The sequence below is a fragment of the Charadrius vociferus genome, unplaced genomic scaffold (assembly GCF_000708025.1).
Source record: "Charadrius vociferus isolate BGI_N301 unplaced genomic scaffold, ASM70802v2 scaffold896, whole genome shotgun sequence".
Lineage (NCBI taxonomy): Eukaryota > Metazoa > Chordata > Aves > Charadriiformes > Charadriidae > Charadrius > Charadrius vociferus.
Window position 1 is genome coordinate 187,293 of NW_009648959.1, and position 16,603 is coordinate 203,895.

General features: G+C 45.2%; 1 protein-coding gene across 1 annotated transcript; it reads right to left on the reverse strand.

Moving 5' to 3' along the window:
- Positions 1-1,098: 1,098 nt before the first annotated feature.
- Positions 1,099-15,285, reverse strand: SCD5 (stearoyl-CoA desaturase 5). Its single transcript, XM_009887557.1, has 6 exons — positions 15,223-15,285; positions 12,834-12,849; positions 9,539-9,669; positions 3,868-4,073; positions 1,837-2,069; positions 1,099-1,289 (listed from the first exon to the last, which is right to left on the reverse strand). Exons 1-6 carry the CDS (start codon positions 15,283-15,285, stop codon positions 1,099-1,101), a joined length of 840 nt encoding a protein of 279 aa, XP_009885859.1.
- Positions 15,286-16,603: the final 1,318 nt, after the last annotated feature.

Genomic DNA, 16,603 nt, shown 5'->3' on the forward strand with positions numbered 1-16,603 from the left:
GCCTCTCTCCTGCACTGGCTAACATCTAACACAAAGGGCTGTATGTCCCATTAATTCCACATGCTTTTTTAAAATTTTTTTTATCTTTTTTTTTTAAACAAGGCAACTGTTAAAATTCGGAAGCTACATAACTGTCTTTATACTTTGCTCAGAAACCAATGGATGTTGCATGCAGCTGAAATATTAGTCGACTCTGACTTAGATGAAGGTCAGTTTTCTAAGACCCACTAGTCAAAGGCAGAAAAATAAATTAAGAGGCCTCTTGTGCAAAAGGAGCTAAAATATCCATGCATCAATGGCCATGACCGATTAGAATGTAACTTAGGTCTCCAAATATTGAAACCGAAGCTTTATTTGGCTTAAGACATGGTTGAGCTCTATACCTTTACAAATTACAATGTATATGCAACAATAAAGGAATCATCTCAACACAGCATCAGTTGGTATTTTAGCCTCTATAGAGACTAATCAACACAAAAGCCTGCTCAGCAATAAATGGTTTTCATATTTAACAAAGACAGCAGCACACTGGGCTGGCTAACAGGGCTAACAAAAAAAAGAAAGCAGGTTTTCAAAGTAACATCTAACTAAATTTCGGCCAATTTTTCCCCTTGGACATCCCGTTTTTCACCGGTGCTGTTACTGTCCTTTCCATCAGTCTGTAGTTGAAAAAGCACATTGGGCCCTGCCCCATCCCCTCCGAGAGATGCGCATTTGATTGATAGTAGAAACAAAAGTCTCCCCTAACTGCACTTAGAAAGGATAGTGAGTTCCTCCAACCTGCCAACGTTTACCATGAACAAGCAAATTACAATGTATTTCAGACATGAACTACAGTGACTAAAATCAAATCTCTCTCCTGTTTAACTATAATATTAAATAATATATAACACTTTCACTTAATATTCTGAAGTTTGGACGTAAGACAGCTAATAAGGAAAAAAGCTGGGGCCGAATCTGTTCCTGGGGGATGAATTTGGCCCAACTGATCTGAAAAAACTAATTTTACCAAGAGGAAAATAAATCCACCACAGGCACGGGGGTATGCACACTCCCACCCACGTGTACGACAGCGCTGGCATAGCAAAGCATTACTTTTCAAGCACTGCCATCTCCAGTCCTTTCCTTGCGAGCCTGGATCATCTCCTTCGGAGCCTGCTTGCGGTCAGTGACCAACCCCAACCAAAACATGAAGTCAATGAACCAAGTGGTGGGGTTGAACTTCAGGCCCAGCTCGCTGGCTGAGTAGTCGAATGGGAAGGTGTGGTGGTAGTTGTGGAAACCCTCACCTGAAAAACAGAGAGTTTAAAAACCACATGGCCATCACGTTTACAAATTTCGGAACACTCTTGGGTGAGACGCTCATTTCCCAAGTCCTGAATCTAGTGCAGGTTATACTCCACCCCTGGCTGTAGGATACCTCTGGAGCAGACCCACAATGGACTCCATTTCAGTGCTTTGGGCTTTCCTCCCCAGTAGGAAAGGGCATGTCCCACCCCTCATGCTCAGGAAAGAAAACCTTAAGAGGGGAGATGCAGAACCAAGTAAGAAGCAGAGTCAGTCACTTCTGCTGTGCTGTGCCCAGCTGACAGCTGATAAAGAGAGGATTGCTAGCGTGAACTCTCTCTCTGCCCAGAGACTACATGGAATTATTTCAATGTGGGCACCATTAGTAGAACAAGGGAGTCTTCCTCTAGGATGCACAAGCTCCAGTGTCCTGCAAGCCCTGGGTCCAAGTGGTATCCAGTTGCAGGTGCCCAAAGCCCTGACCAGGGTGAAACAGGATGGGACGTTGCTCTGAGTTTGCAAAGCTCTTCCCAGGGCTACAGCACTTACCAATGGCTCCCAGAGTGACAAAGGTGTTCTGCCTGGGGTTGATGTACTTGTCATAAGGGCGATTGCCATACATGTGAGCAGCACTGTTGACCAGCCAGGTGACGTTGAGGGAGATGGTGTACCGGAGGATGGAGGCAAGGAAGTAGGCATTCCACAGACTCTCGCCCCAGAGGTACCATGGCACAAAAGTAGGGATCACAAAGCACATCAGCACAACTGAACTCTTGTAATACCTGTGGGGAAAGAAAAGAACACCATTACTGTGGTGGGAATGACAGCTGGGGTGAAGTGGGCTTGGATCTCTGGAGAGACAGCTCTGCCAGAAAGCCCTGGCATAACCTGGACCAGCAATAACCAGGGCAGCAGGGAACACTTCAGACATTCACAATCACGACATAATTTTTCCAAGAGCAATTCAAAATGCCAAGACAACCCGAAACCCCAAAGCAGCGGGTAACACTGGAGCTGAATAGCTGAGAGACCCATCAGCTGAGGTGACATGATTTTGAAGGGTGCAGAAAGATAAGAAACGTTATCGCGTTTTCATCTTTCCTTTTGCTGTTCTGTTAAATAGCATTATTTTAACCCACGAGTTTTGCCCTGACGATTTCTTTTTCCACGACTGTGGGAGTTGTGCGAGCGGCTGCATGGTTCTTTGTTGCTGGCTGAGGCTAAACCACAACAAAGACCCATTTTATTTGTACCCATATGACAGGTTTAAAATAGAACCCAGCTTTTGCTGAGTTTTCTGGAAGGGATGAGAAGGAACAGAATTTGAATTTATTAAATGGTTATTAAAACTTTGCACTTACTGAAAGTTTTTCAGATAGCAAGAACTGTCAATTTGGTTTGACAAAAAAAACCCAATCAATTTTCAATTAAAACCCACAGAGGATTGGAAAAACATTAATATTAGCAGTATTTTTGGAAGGAATAAATCTGCCATGAACATAGTTCTCATCTGTAACACACCAGCTAGTTTTGATCATCTTGTGTATGAAAAAAATTAACCTCTTGCCTTGCAAGTTCTTTGCTTGATAATTTTTGTTGTCATTTGGAGGTTGCGCCTCATGCTGGGCTCCAGAAGGCGACCTGCAGCTCTCCAGTAACACTAACCATGGTGAAAAGAGAGCATCTCCTCAGGTTTCCCACAGAACTATCTTCACTTACCTGAGCCAAGGCTCTGCAAAGGAAACAGTCCCCATTCTTTGCTCCACCAAAGATAATATAATTTTCCACTCATCTGACTAACTTCTGAACCAGACTGTGGATAAGGTTTGCAAACCTCATCAATTCAAGGCCAGGATTTAAGTAGAACTGGAGGAGAAAAATATTTTACAGTCCAGAAAACTCCTTCAAAGTTCAAAGCGACTCCCGTTCCAAGAAAATAAAATAAAATATGAAAACAGCTTATCAGGCACCAATTAAAACCTTTCTGTGAGATGCAAGAAACCCAGGCTAAAGTCTTTGATGAAGATGTGAGATCTCAGACCTGAATGAGCACCTGGCTACAATTTCTCTGTCTCCCTTTGACTGGAATGAGAAACCTCCTTATCTGGAGTTCAGGGGAACCAAGGTAGGTAATTAATCCTGTGAAGAATGACAGCCTTGGGAGAGGAAGTACTTGGTCTGGGCTGGCCCACAGGTGCCAAAGATGAGTTTGCAGAGTGAAATGTGCACTTCTGCATTAAGGCAGTTAGTGATTACAGCATTTGCTCCAATGATCAAAGGAAAAGGCCAAGAACCTGGCAACTTCTGCTGCAGCTGTTTTTGCAGCCAGCCCTGGACTTTTGGAAAAGCAGAGGGACAAGGACAGGGCTCACTGCTTGCGCAGCAGAGCCTGCAAGGACAATCAGCAAGCGTCAACCACACGGCAATAGCAGGGGCCAGAGGGACAGCAGTCCTAGTGCCTGCAATCAAGGTGGCAGGGATATCTTGGGGGAGAAAAGGGAAAGTTAAAAATAAAGAATGAGCCACAACTAGACAACCAGGTGGAGGGACCTCTCCACCCCATCCAGTGCTCCCACTTACTTTCTTTGGAACCTGACAACGGGGTCGTCCAGCAGGTCAGTGAAATCCAGCTTCCTCCCCTTCTCTATGACGTCCCGGTGCTTGCGCACAAACAGCCAGCCAATGTGGGAGAAGAAGAAGCCACGGCGGGCATTGTGCGGGTCCGCATCTGTCTCCGAGTACTTGTGGTGCACACGGTGGTCTCGGCTCCACTCGTAGATGTCATTCTGCACAGAAAGCATGGTGAGGTGAGAGGGGAGAGAGGCCAAGCTCTGCTCCAGCAGTACCACCTCCAGCTCCTTCCCCATACAGTAACAGCAACAAGCCCCTCTCTGATGCTCCTCAAAAAAGTTTATAGACTAAATACATCCTGAGGGACCCCAGCTTTGCAGCCAGCCAGCCCATCACACTGCTCATGTCAGTGCCCATGCAGAATGGGACATGGTCTGGGAACTGGTGACACAGACTGGACACATCCCAGGGCTGGAGACAGCTGGAAGCCAACAGCCTCTTGGGAGTTACAATCATCAGTCTGCCCTGGTCCTGTGTCCTCCCTGGGTGTTTGCTGTCCAAGGACACACTGGGCTGGAGGAATGAGGTACATACATGTTTTCATTATTATTATTTATGTTATTATTATCCCTGCCACAGGGGAGTTGGGATATTTAATTAATTAATAAATAAAAAATATTTATTTTCAGGGCACTACTGTGCAGAAGCACTCAGTTCAGGGATCCTAGTTATGGCTGGTTACCATTGATGCCCTCCAGGCACAAATACAGCACTGAAAATGGAACAGAACTCATGGAACACTACACATGCCTTTTCCTGACCTGAAAAGGAGCTGAACCTTAGCCTTTCGGAGGGATGTGTCTTCCACAGTAAAACCAACACCTCCATTTAAATTACTGCTCTGCCCACATGGATGTGTACAAGAGAACAGCCTTCCAGTACCTAAAGGGGGCCTACAGGAAAGACAGGGAGGGATTCTTTATCAGGGAGTGTAGTGATAGGACAAGGGGTAGTGGCTATAAACTGAAAGAGGGTAGATTTAAATTACGTATTAGGAAGAAATTCCTTACTGTGAGGGTGATGAGACACTGGAACAGGTTGCCCAGAGAAGTCATGGAGGCCCCATCACTGGAAGTGTTCAAAGTCAGGATGGATGGGGCTTTGAGCAAGCTGGTCTAGTGGGAGGTGTTCCTGCCCAGGGTAGGGGAGTTGGATCTAGATGATCTTAAAGGTCCCTTCCAATCCAAACCATTCTATGATTAAGATATCAAAGGACATGTGCTGATTTTATGGGAAATCATTTGCAGCCAGGCTGGAATAAAAGTCTCAGACCTATAATATCAGCTCAGCTTTGGATCCAGATCAAATAGAAAGCAAGTACAGTCCTGTTTCTGCTCAAGCTGTCAGCAGATATGGGTCACTGAAATGCCTTGTGGCTGTAAATGGGATTATGAGGATTGTGGGGAGGAAGGGATGGACCGCAATTTCAGACTCGGATCCATCAAGTGAGACTTTTGGAGTTTACTCAGCCAAAGGGATTTCAGCCTCCCAGTTTACTGTGCAAGACGCACTGGCTATTGGACTAAGCTGGTGGGTTTTGCAGTGGTGCCAAGCTGTTAGTGCAGAGCACTCTAAGCATGTACAACACTTGCAAAACTCAGGCCACACACTCATCTATGAACTGAATTGCCTAGCACCAGCACCAAAACATGGAAATGTTACCTAACGCCCAGATCCACAACAGTATGAACTTTAATCAGAGAATGCTTAGTGGAGTGTGCTTTCCTCTGCTATTTCCATCTTTGCACAGCCAGGTAGGTACCCAAGCAGTAATACCCAAAGGAAGGAAAGGCTTGGGTTACTTTTAGGAACAGCAGTAGCACCCATAACCACCAACCACAGCAGCTTTGATCCCAGCAAAAGTGAAGCAGCCATCATGGTGCTGAATATACTTCAGGACACAGTAAGCCCAAGCTAATGACAACTGTGTATATCTATGTTTTGCGAGACAAAAGGCCTATGCTGAAATCATTGCTCTTTCTCTCAGCTGTCAACATTTGAGAGAAAGCACTGAGGCCACCTGTGCTGCTGAGGGAACTCCAGGAACAACTGCAAAGAGCATCTAAAGAATCCAGCTCAAATGCCTCCGTGTCCAACTTCAGCCTTGCAAAGATACTTTCTGTCTGCAAGAGCCCACAAGGGACAAGTGAAGAACAAAAGCCCCAGAAAGATCTCACCTCCATTGCACTCAGTTGTGCTCAGCCCTGTACTGTTGTAATGCTGGGGCTGCAGTGATGCTGAGAGTGGGCTGGGGATGAGGGGAACACTTTTCTGCAGCACTGACTCATCTAAGCTACTGAGAGGACGCTGTAAAGACCAGCCCCTTACCAGTACTCCAGTATGTTGCACCTTAACTATCCCATTGCACAAGAGAACAAAGTAAACTGAGTGAAGCAAAGGAAGTCATCAAACTCCTCAGTGAGAACAAAGGGAGATCTTTACCTTGCTGCCATCTTATTTTTTTCCTGCAGAGAAATCAAAGGGAATGAAAGCCTCTACACTGATTCAAGTGGCTTCAGCGGGAATATCCAGAAGACTGGAAAATGCCAAGGTTAAGTAATTTAAAAATAAAACAGTGTTATGCAAGAAGCACACCCAGGAAAGGTCCTCTTTCTTAACCAGAAATAATTTTTCAAGTGAGACTACTGATCAGTTTGTCACATTAGCGCTTGATAAAATTATTTGTGGGACAGTAGATAACCAGGTCAAAGCAATGATACTGTGAGAAATGAACTTGGTTTTTCATACCACAGCAAACACCTGTAGGGCTGGCAAAAAAACATGATTGCCCAGATGAAAGGGTTTAGAAGCTGTAAAACAACTGAATTACATCTAATTAAGAACCACAAAGGCTAAGAGGAAATAAATGCCAGAGGCTAGAACTGTTGGCAATAAATACAACAAGAACTGGAGCATAGCACGTGTAAATATGCTCCAAGCCTATTAATAGCAACCATTTTTCAGGACAACATCACTCGATCAAATTTCAGGTAAACACAGGAGTGAAATCCCTTCCAAAGCAGAGAGCAATAGCATCATGCTTTCACAGTGATGCAGACATGAGGTTTCATTAGCAGGTCCCTCAATACACCTGCAGACTGAAACATGACAACAAATTAGGCTATGTAACAACCTCAATGTGCTGACACAAATTTCCATACAACCACTGTTGCTGTGTGCAAAAGCTCACAGCACAATCTCACGTGAACAAAGCAGCTTGCTTTACAGAGATGGACAGGAGCAACAGTACAACGCAGTTAGCAGAGCACATCCCAAATGAGACGCTGAAACTTATACAGTAGGAGATCAAGTAGACATAAGCCAGGTATTACCTATTTCTAAAAGACACGTGACATATTTCTGAAACAGACATTTGACAGCAAGAAGCATAGTCTTTCAAAATCCTGAGCGCTTCACTCTAGACGGAGAGAAGAAACACAGCTCAGCATGCTTCAATTATAAAAAATGCACCACGCAATAGGCAAAAAATGGCTGCATCTGATGGTATTTCAGGGGAAGTACAGCATGTACAGCATGCCCGTGCAGCATCACGTTAAAACTCTTCAGCAGAGTTTCCCCTGCCCTTCAAGAAGTCTGAATATTTCCTCAATATTCAGCATTCAGGAATGCTGTAGGTATCTCTAATCCTATCTCTTCCTCCCAAAGCCAACACGAAGGAGACAGACCTGAAAACTCATTCACTGTCTGCTGCTGGTGGTGAAAACAGCCTGTAGCAGGCAATGGATGTCACTGTAATTAGGAGCAGGCTTCAGACTACTAAAAGCTTAGAATGGGTGATACAGCCTTTTGTTTTCTTTCTGATATGAAGGGCACAAAGGTGACTTGAAGCTACTTTGAATTTCTTCCCTGCCTCAGAATCACACCATGTCCTCAAGCAAAAGCAGTGATGAGGCCAATGCAGCTGAGAGCAAAATCCATAGCAACAGGGGAGCAGAATGCAGTGAAATCGCATAGGCTCACTGCAACCAGCTCAACACATTCATTTAAATTACTTACGAAAGATAAGATCAGCTGTAAAACAGGAGGAGAGTACCATGGGGTTTCAACACTCAGAACAGTTTGACATGGTGAGCAAAGGGCTTTCAAAGCTCTGCAAGGAACCGAGCAGCACAAAGCAGCTGGAATAAAGGAACCTTATAGCCAAAATGGACACATTCCCATATTCAAGCAAAAGCATTGTGTTGTTTGTAATGTCTAGAGGGATTAACAAGATTAATTCTTTCCATCTTAAAAAAAAAAAAAAAGGATAAATCAAAGATGACAAATGAACTGTATGGAAGTGGATAAAGGGATTCTTCATCCTCTGTAAAGGTACATGAATGAGAAGTCAACCAAATAGACTGAAGGGAAATAGCTGAAAACTCAAGACAAAACACACACGTGGTACTTGGTGCCACAAGACGTTATGGCAGCCAAGCTTGATAAGTTTAATGTTAGTACAGGTTCCTATCTCTATTGTGAACAGCTAAAGGAGTAACTGAATTCACACTGAGAAGATCCTGGTTCTGGGCTAACTCCTACCACCAGCTGGGTGTTAAACAAACATTTCTGAGGTCTAAGATTGCCTATCAGTAAGTACAGAGCTAGTACCGTGCTTCTTCCATGCAGGATCCAGCCCCCTCTCTGCATTTGCCTCACTGAGAAGCAATTGCAACTTCAAGCCTTCTGTCCTCCTCACAAAGCTCTTGATTGCAGACCCCATCATTTCTGTGGCTCTGTTTTGGTTTTCTTGTGCCAGGAGCTCATGGTGGTGCCTGGAATTATCCTGACAAAAAGGAGTTGCAAATAGTACCCTAAGCCCCTGATTTTGCAGCCTACTCCAGCCATGGTGAGGAAGCATGAGATAATGCTCAGGGCTTCAGAATTACAGGGCAGCTCCAGGCTTAATCCCTGTCCCAGCCAGTGCTGGGGATGCCATTAGTGGCCTCTTCTCCAAGAAACAGAGTCAGAGGCTAGAACAGATGAAACCAAAATGTATTGGACATGGCTAAATCTATAAACCTCTTTATATCAGCACTGTGTGCACTAGTGCTTTCCACAGCATGATGGAAATACTGCCCTTCTCTTCGAGAAGGGGTATACAACCAGTCTTTGCTTCTTGAATGGCAGAAAGAGCCAGGCAGAAGGCGGAAAAGCCTAGCATGCATGAATCCAGTATTTGCCAATGGTCCTTTTCTGTACAGGTACCAGTCCTTTACTTAACTGGTAAAAAATGCTGCATAAAAGAGAGATAAATTAAGATACTGAAAGGATGCTCGGTCTTCTTTCTGGGCACATCAAAATCGTTTCCACGTTGTCCTGTGAAGTGTGGGACCTGACCTGTACCATGGATAGGCTGATGGGGTGCTAGTTGATCTGGGCACGTTCAAAATGGTCCTTAAGGAACTATTGCTCCTGGACTCTCTAATGCATACTGTTACATGGGTGGTGAGAGGGGCTCTGCGTCCCCTGAGCCAGAAGAATGTATTATCAGCAAATGTCTTTCTGCCAATACTTTTTTTTTTTTTTTCCTTTTGCTGTCTCTAAGCTGAGGAGATCCCTGCACAGGAGAGAAAGCTGCCTGGAGGCCAAGAATCTGGATGGGCAACCACAACCCCACCTGGAAAGCCATGGAGTTAGCTGCAGCCAGAAAGATCCGCAAAGGCAGCTTGGCTTTGTAGGAACGGTGGCTCCACAGACGATGTGCCCCAGCTGTCACGCCCAGGGCCGTCATCAGGAAACAGAAATATGCTGAAAGACACAAAAACAAAAACACAGGATGTGCCAGGGGCCAACTGCCATTATTTTTGCTTTCTTTGAAGTAAAGATGATCCTTGCCCCGCCCTGCCGATACCCGCAAGATCACTCAGAAGATGAGGCTGTGCAGACAGGTGAGGTTCTCAGCCCACCTCTGCCCTGCAGCCCCAGGGACACGTCATTCCACTTCCCACCCCTCTCCATTTAGCCAGCATGTTGTTCAGGAGAGTTTGGCATCACTGAAGCACCATGCTGTGACATGTTTACACAGTGTGCCTTCACCAAGTACAGTGGAGTGAAAGTTCACCACTCATGTCAGAAAAGTAGCAACAACTCTTCTAACAGGACACTGCCAGCCTCCTCCAGAGAGGTCATTGCTCGAGTCTAATCTGCTGGCTATTTTAAGAGCATCATGTCCCACCCCTAAAGATACAAGCTGTGTCAGAGTTTTCACAGTAAAAACTTCCTTTATCATTGGGAGCTCATGACTCAGTAATAAAAATGCACCAGGAAGTGGAGCATTCACCATTTCCCTCAGCTTCAGGAACTGCTTTTCCTTCCCTTCATTAAAAAATTGTCCAAGTAAACTTGTTTTGAGCATTTTTCTGTTCCTTACTCACCACATTGGCTCCAGGCTAGACACACCGCCCAAGCACACGCATCCTGCAATGTACCCGTCATGCTTAAAATAATTCCCCTACTAACCACCATCGAAGCATCAGTCCGTCTCTGGTTCTCCTTTCAGCAGGGGCCATGCTCACACATGCTCCAGCCAGTTAACCTTGCATTTCCAGGGGCAGGGGAAATAGCTGGTTGGGGCAGCAGATTGAGACAGTGGACCTGGGCCTGCCTGCTCAAGCCGTGCATCCGTGCAATGATTACTTCTCCTTTGATGTGCTCACTGTTTTTGTCTCTAGTTTCTTTGAATTCCTGTGTGATGGATGATCCATAGCCTGAGTTGTTTTGACTTGCAACAAAAGAGGAGACTATGGGAAAGGCTTGGAAGAACAGTGCATTAGAGCTGCTCCTCGTTTTGGAGAGAGACCAGAAGAAAAAACTTGGAACAGTTAAGACAAAAGTATTATATGTCCCAAATAAACTGGACCACTGAAAACTACTCACATTGAAGCTGTCATGATATACAGACTCTTATGTCTCCCTCCTACAGGTGTTGATTTGTCTTACTGTGCCTAAGGCTCATTTTACAATTTAAACAAGAGTGGACTCAAACAATAAGAATATTATATGACGACCTCAAATGAGTTTGCACTGTCTGCAGCGATGTGCTGTTTAGCCAGGGCTCCCTGCTACTTTACACACAGAGGCATGTGTTGGTTAATACAGCCTATTTCAAATACCTAGAGTTACTGGAACAAAAAAGGAAAACCCTATCCCCAAAAGGGGGTTTTCTACATGTGTCTGTGTCTGCACAACAGTCTGTCCAGCAGGGAACCTTGTTGGACATGAAGTGACCAGAAAGGAATTCACAAACAGCTTTTCCCAGAATGTAATGTAAAGCATCTATCTTTGCAAAAAGAAAACAAAAATATGTGTATGTAGGTGGGTGTCTACTGTGTCCCTCTATCAACTCCCAAGTCACAGTGCTTGAAATTATAGCATCTAAGAGAAAATATAGTAGAAAGTTGATGTTGATTGTCACCCTTGCGGACTGAAGAAGTAAATGGACCTTATCCACTCCACTGGTGGATCCATCAAAAACAGATTTACCCAAACTGTTTCACATAATGTACGTGGCCCAAATTCCTGTCATCTCCTGCACAGCAAACCACAGCCTTTCTCACAAAATGCAACAGACAAATGGAGTCATAATGGTCCTAGTAAAGATGATGCACCTCTAAAACCTGTTTTGGACACCATGACTGAAGAGACAATTCTCCTTCTCAGCAGGCTGCAGTGTTCAAGCTACTCCCAGAAAAGGCTCATCTGTGCAGCTAAGTCCAGTGCACTGAAGTCTATTGCCAAATTCAGACTTCTGCCTGCTTCCTGAAGGGAGGCACAGAACCATATGTTCTATCTGCACATTATTTACAGGTTTTGTTGAATTTACAGATTACTCTCAGATCAATAAAATTTCCAACACCACCACAACTCACACTCCACTCTCCACTGCAGTCTTGCATCCCTTGTCAGTGCAAGGACTCAGACTTCTATGAAATTAGGGAAAACCTATCCTGTCATTTTCTGTACGTGATGTTGAGCTGTGCAGAAACATCACTAAATAAGGCCTTCCAAATTTCTCAAATTACTGTAATTGTGAGAACAGATCTGTGACACACAGAACACTGACATTATCCAGCTAACATAAAAATACTAAGGTTATAGTCCCGAATCATTACAAAGAACATATTGTCTGTGGGCTTTATGACTGGTTTATGACTGGTTTATGACTAGCCCTGCTAGTCACAGGGGCTGAAATCTCCCTTCTTCAGCAGTCTCTTTGCTTCCTTAAAGCACAAAGAGGAGCTTTTCTCCCATTTCAAAGAAACAGATCATTTAGTTGGCCAAGTGCTTCTCAAGGCATTCATCCATCTTAATCATGATCGATTGCTTAAAACCAGAATTAAAGATGAGCGGGTAGAACAAGACATATGCAACATTAAGGTTGATTTCACTTTCCTTCTCTGACCAGCGCAAGAAAGAGGCTGAGTGGTACGTAATGTACAGACCACATGAAATAGCTGCACTGAATACAAGGGATTTATGCCACTTGATGACTCAGCTCTTATAGAGCTCAACTTAACAGAGACCCTTTCATTCAGCCCGCTCCACACCTCCAGCATTGCAGCAAAATGGACAAGTATTTTCGGAGTCTGGGGACTGCCCTAGGGTCTACGTGCCGCCTTGTGTCCATACCTTTGAACAGCATCTCCCAGTCCAGGCCCCCTTCCGGGGAAGCCCGATTCAAACTTCCCGGGAAGCCCTGGGCTACAAACGGGTGGAGGATTTATCTGAACCATATCTGCAGGAGCCCTGTTGCTGCACAGGGAGGCCTCACAGGCAGCATGTCTCCACCCATCACAGAATGGCAGGGGTTGGAAGGGGCCTTCGGAGATCATCTAGTCCAACTCCCCCTGCCAAAGCAGGTTCACCTACAGGAGGTTGGACAGGAATACATCCAAGCAGAATGCATCAACCACAAGCAGGCAAGCTCAGCTGTACTTCAGCTTAGGGACTGATGAGTGTTGTATCCCAGCAAAAGGAGGGGGGACGCCTGTTTCACAGGGGGCAGCCCACACACCAGGCTCTCCCAATGGCCATGGTCAGGAACAAGCTGGCTCTCTCCTGCATGGCTTAGCAAGTGAAGAGGCGGAAAGGCCAACCAAGAATGAGCGCCAGATTGAGGATATACTCTCAGAGCCTCCCAGAAACACTCTGCCGTGATCAGATGGGGCTCTCCCAGCACTTCCCTGTGCCACAACCACAATCTCCATCCTCTTGCCCTCTCTAGCCCTCCGGGGCCAAGCAGCCCCAGCCACTACCACGGTGATCAAAATAAAATAGCTGGGGCATATATCCATGCAATATGCCTATTTTTTGGCTTTGCAGAGGAGGAATCATAATAGCAGGAATTTTCCTAATATAAATCCCGACGGCTGAAACATCCCTAGAAACAAATAAAATTACTCAGGAGTTTGGTGACCAGAGCAGAAACAAATCCTGTCAGACAAATGCACTGCACAGTGATATCAGATTTCTCTGGTTCCTACAGGAATTAGGGTGCCTGAAAATATTACCCAGCCACTAATTCCCAATGTATAAATAGCCAAGATGACAAACATTTGCCACGTAAAGACAAGTCTCAAGCTTTCCTTTGCAGAATAAATTATGAACTCAAACCACAAATCAGACTATAAACCATTTGATTTTACATTAATTATGCACAGCTACAGTAACTACATGAGAAGAGAGCCACTACTTACCTACCTAGCTCATTTTTTGGGGGGTGGGGAGTGTGTGTGTGGGGTGAACATCTCCATGAAACACAAAAGGATTACACTGTGGAGCAAAGCAGCTCAGTTAATCACAATTTCCCCTTATACTGAAAAGTCCCTCTTAGACTGTACCTAAACAGGTCTCCTAAGTAATAAAGAGTAAAAAAAAAAATCAGATTGAAGAAAAAGGGGAAAAAAAAGAAAAACACAGGAAGAGTACCAATAAACAACCTGGAATCCAAACAGTTAATGGTAGAGTTCTTTTTAATTTAGTGAGGTACTTAATGTACAAAGAAGCAGCAGCTAAAATAGCCAGGTTAGTCTTCTGCATGCTTTGGTGAGCTAACTTTGCAACTGGGCTGACTTACCAAAGCAAAAATCACATTCACAAGGAAACTGCAGCATTTCAAACTTAACCTGTAGACTGAAGACTGAACTGTGCTATCCATTTATCTTAGCTTCACACATGATCACACGCCACCACAAGTACCATAGACTTTGAATTCAGAGCACAGATGACCATCTTGCTGAGGAGGAAGAATATACTGCTTTTCCTCCCCTCAACCAGTGCTGCAGGGCTGACAGGAGTGTAGCTTGGGAGAGGGCTGTGCTGGAGTGTGGCACAGGAGTTTGTCAGCAGCCATTGATGATGGATGTGAAGGAGGAACAGCAACCTGGCAGCATCCCCACCTCCACAAGATGCCCAGCTATGAGGCCAAGAGGCATTTCCACAGGGCTGTCCTCACCTGCAGGCCAAGCCAGCCCCAGCACTGACTGCACAGAGAGGACTGCTTGTGAAACTGAGATGTGCTCGAGGGATAAGGAAGATGGAGCTAGATAAGGGCTGGGTGAGGACTTTCTAGCCACAAGCCTGGGGATGGAGCGCAGAGCTGCCAGGCACACAGGAACAGTGTCTAAGAGAGCCAGGGCATGGGAGTTCCACCAACAGTACAGCAGCCTGAGTGGGAGCTCTGAAGCTACCTGACAAAAGGTTGTGTCATACTAATACCAAAGTAAAAGAAAGGGGGGCAGGGAGGAAATGGGAGAAAATAGTGGAATGAAGACTTCAAGAGCAAAAAAATGAAAAAGCAAAAGCTAACACAGCAGAAAAAGCTGTCTGGAGAGACCTGGGATGAGAGAAAAAAACAGAGCAGCTAATGAACTGATCTGTGAAAGACAGAGGGTTTAAGCCTGGTGTTGTGAAAAGCAAGCTAGACCTGCGCAGCTCACAGTTTCATACTAAAGCCAGAGGGAGAGGAGGAAGATCCTTTCAAGCCATTTTCTCATTGTTTATTCAGTTTGCTTCATTCATGGACTGAAGGCAGCACAGAGCCTCTGCTTCACTGAGCTGCTGGCAAGGAGCCATCTTCCTGGCATGAAGCTGAAGTGTGCCACTGGGCTAGGAATGCATCCCAGCACTGACTCCACAGCTCTATGGTCCGCCTTATGCCTGCAGTAGGGTTCTCCTGCCACACACATACCCAAAAGCAGCTCGTTCTCCGCATCACCTCCCAATTACCATGTTCAGTGTGAGAGTTCAGATCTGCTCTGTTAATGCAGATACCCATATTAGGCATGTGTCATCCTCACATACCTCTGTGCTTTCTGGATACTGTGGAACTGCATGGCAAGTGGCTCCACAGGTCTGCAAGGCCATCTTGGGCCTTTACTCCTGCTTCTGCTACTGTAAAATTGTTCTGAGTAAATCCTCTAAAGAAACAAGAGCTGAATTCCTTTTTCATCCTAGGCATTCCTAGTGCCTAGGATTGTGAGAAATGTGCTCACCATATTGAATTTCAGTCGGGGCAAATTCGGTGGAGCAAAGAATACTTATTACAGTGCTGGGAGTTACAGAGGGTATTTCTCCCCCTGTGGCTTTTTTTCCCCTTTACAAACGCTTGTTTTTATTTTGTATTCCTTATACTTATTCATGTTTTTTCTTCGAAAATAATTTGCATAATCAATGAGTTTTCGGAACGCAACCCAGCCCCAATTACATAATCAGTAAGTTCTTGGAATGCAACCCACCCCCCAATTACATAGTCAATGAGTTCTTGGAATGCAACCCCCCCCCAAACATTCCCCCTCCTTTCTAGTGGCGTAGGTGATATGCTTCCTCAGGGCTCTTCGTGGTGGTCATCGGAGGGAGGCTCAGTCTTTATCACCATGTCCTTCTTGTGGCTTCTTTATTCTTTACACTTCTGTGGTTATCTTAGCTAACTACACCACCTTTTGTTTTGCAATGGTTCGGTACTTCCAACTGTTGCTTTTGTCTGATATCCTATCTAACACTAACCCTTTTCCAACCACATCGAAAGCACTCACCCATCTTAGCTAAAGCCATAGCAAGCACACATCCATTTTAGCTGAAGCAAAATTCTTTTTCCAAATTACTTATTACAGGATGGTGTGGGAATGCTGAGAGCCATGCCAACTGCTCCCTTGAGCAACAGCTAGCTTGGCCCGGACAGGTGGTAGAGCCCTAAGTTTACATAGTTTTTAGAGGATTTCAGCTGCCTACGGCTTGCTTTGAATCAATGTCTCTTCAAAGCAATAATCACAGGAGCTTTACCTTTGGTCAAGCCCACTTTTCTCCTACTTATCTGAACATGCTAGCTTCAGGACAATTCCCTAGAAATGTAGACTCCAGATCTTCTTTCACAGTAATGGTCACAGACATGCCTATGGCTGTCCTCAGCTATGCCCATCCAGGTGCCCATCACAGCTGGAAGGGTGCCCACAGCTGTGCAGAAAGGCCCATGAGGTAGCTCTGATCTCATCACCCCACCAGCTGGATTCTTGAGCACAGGCAGCTGGGCTGCAACATAGGCCAGAGCTCTCTGCCATGACCAGAACTCTACCCCCAACACATACAAAACAAGTGTCCTCAGCCAACAGCTCTAATTGCCAATTCAATTAAGACTCACAACTCAGCAGAGAGGTTTAGGGTTTGCTTCAGGTCTGGGAGAAGTCCG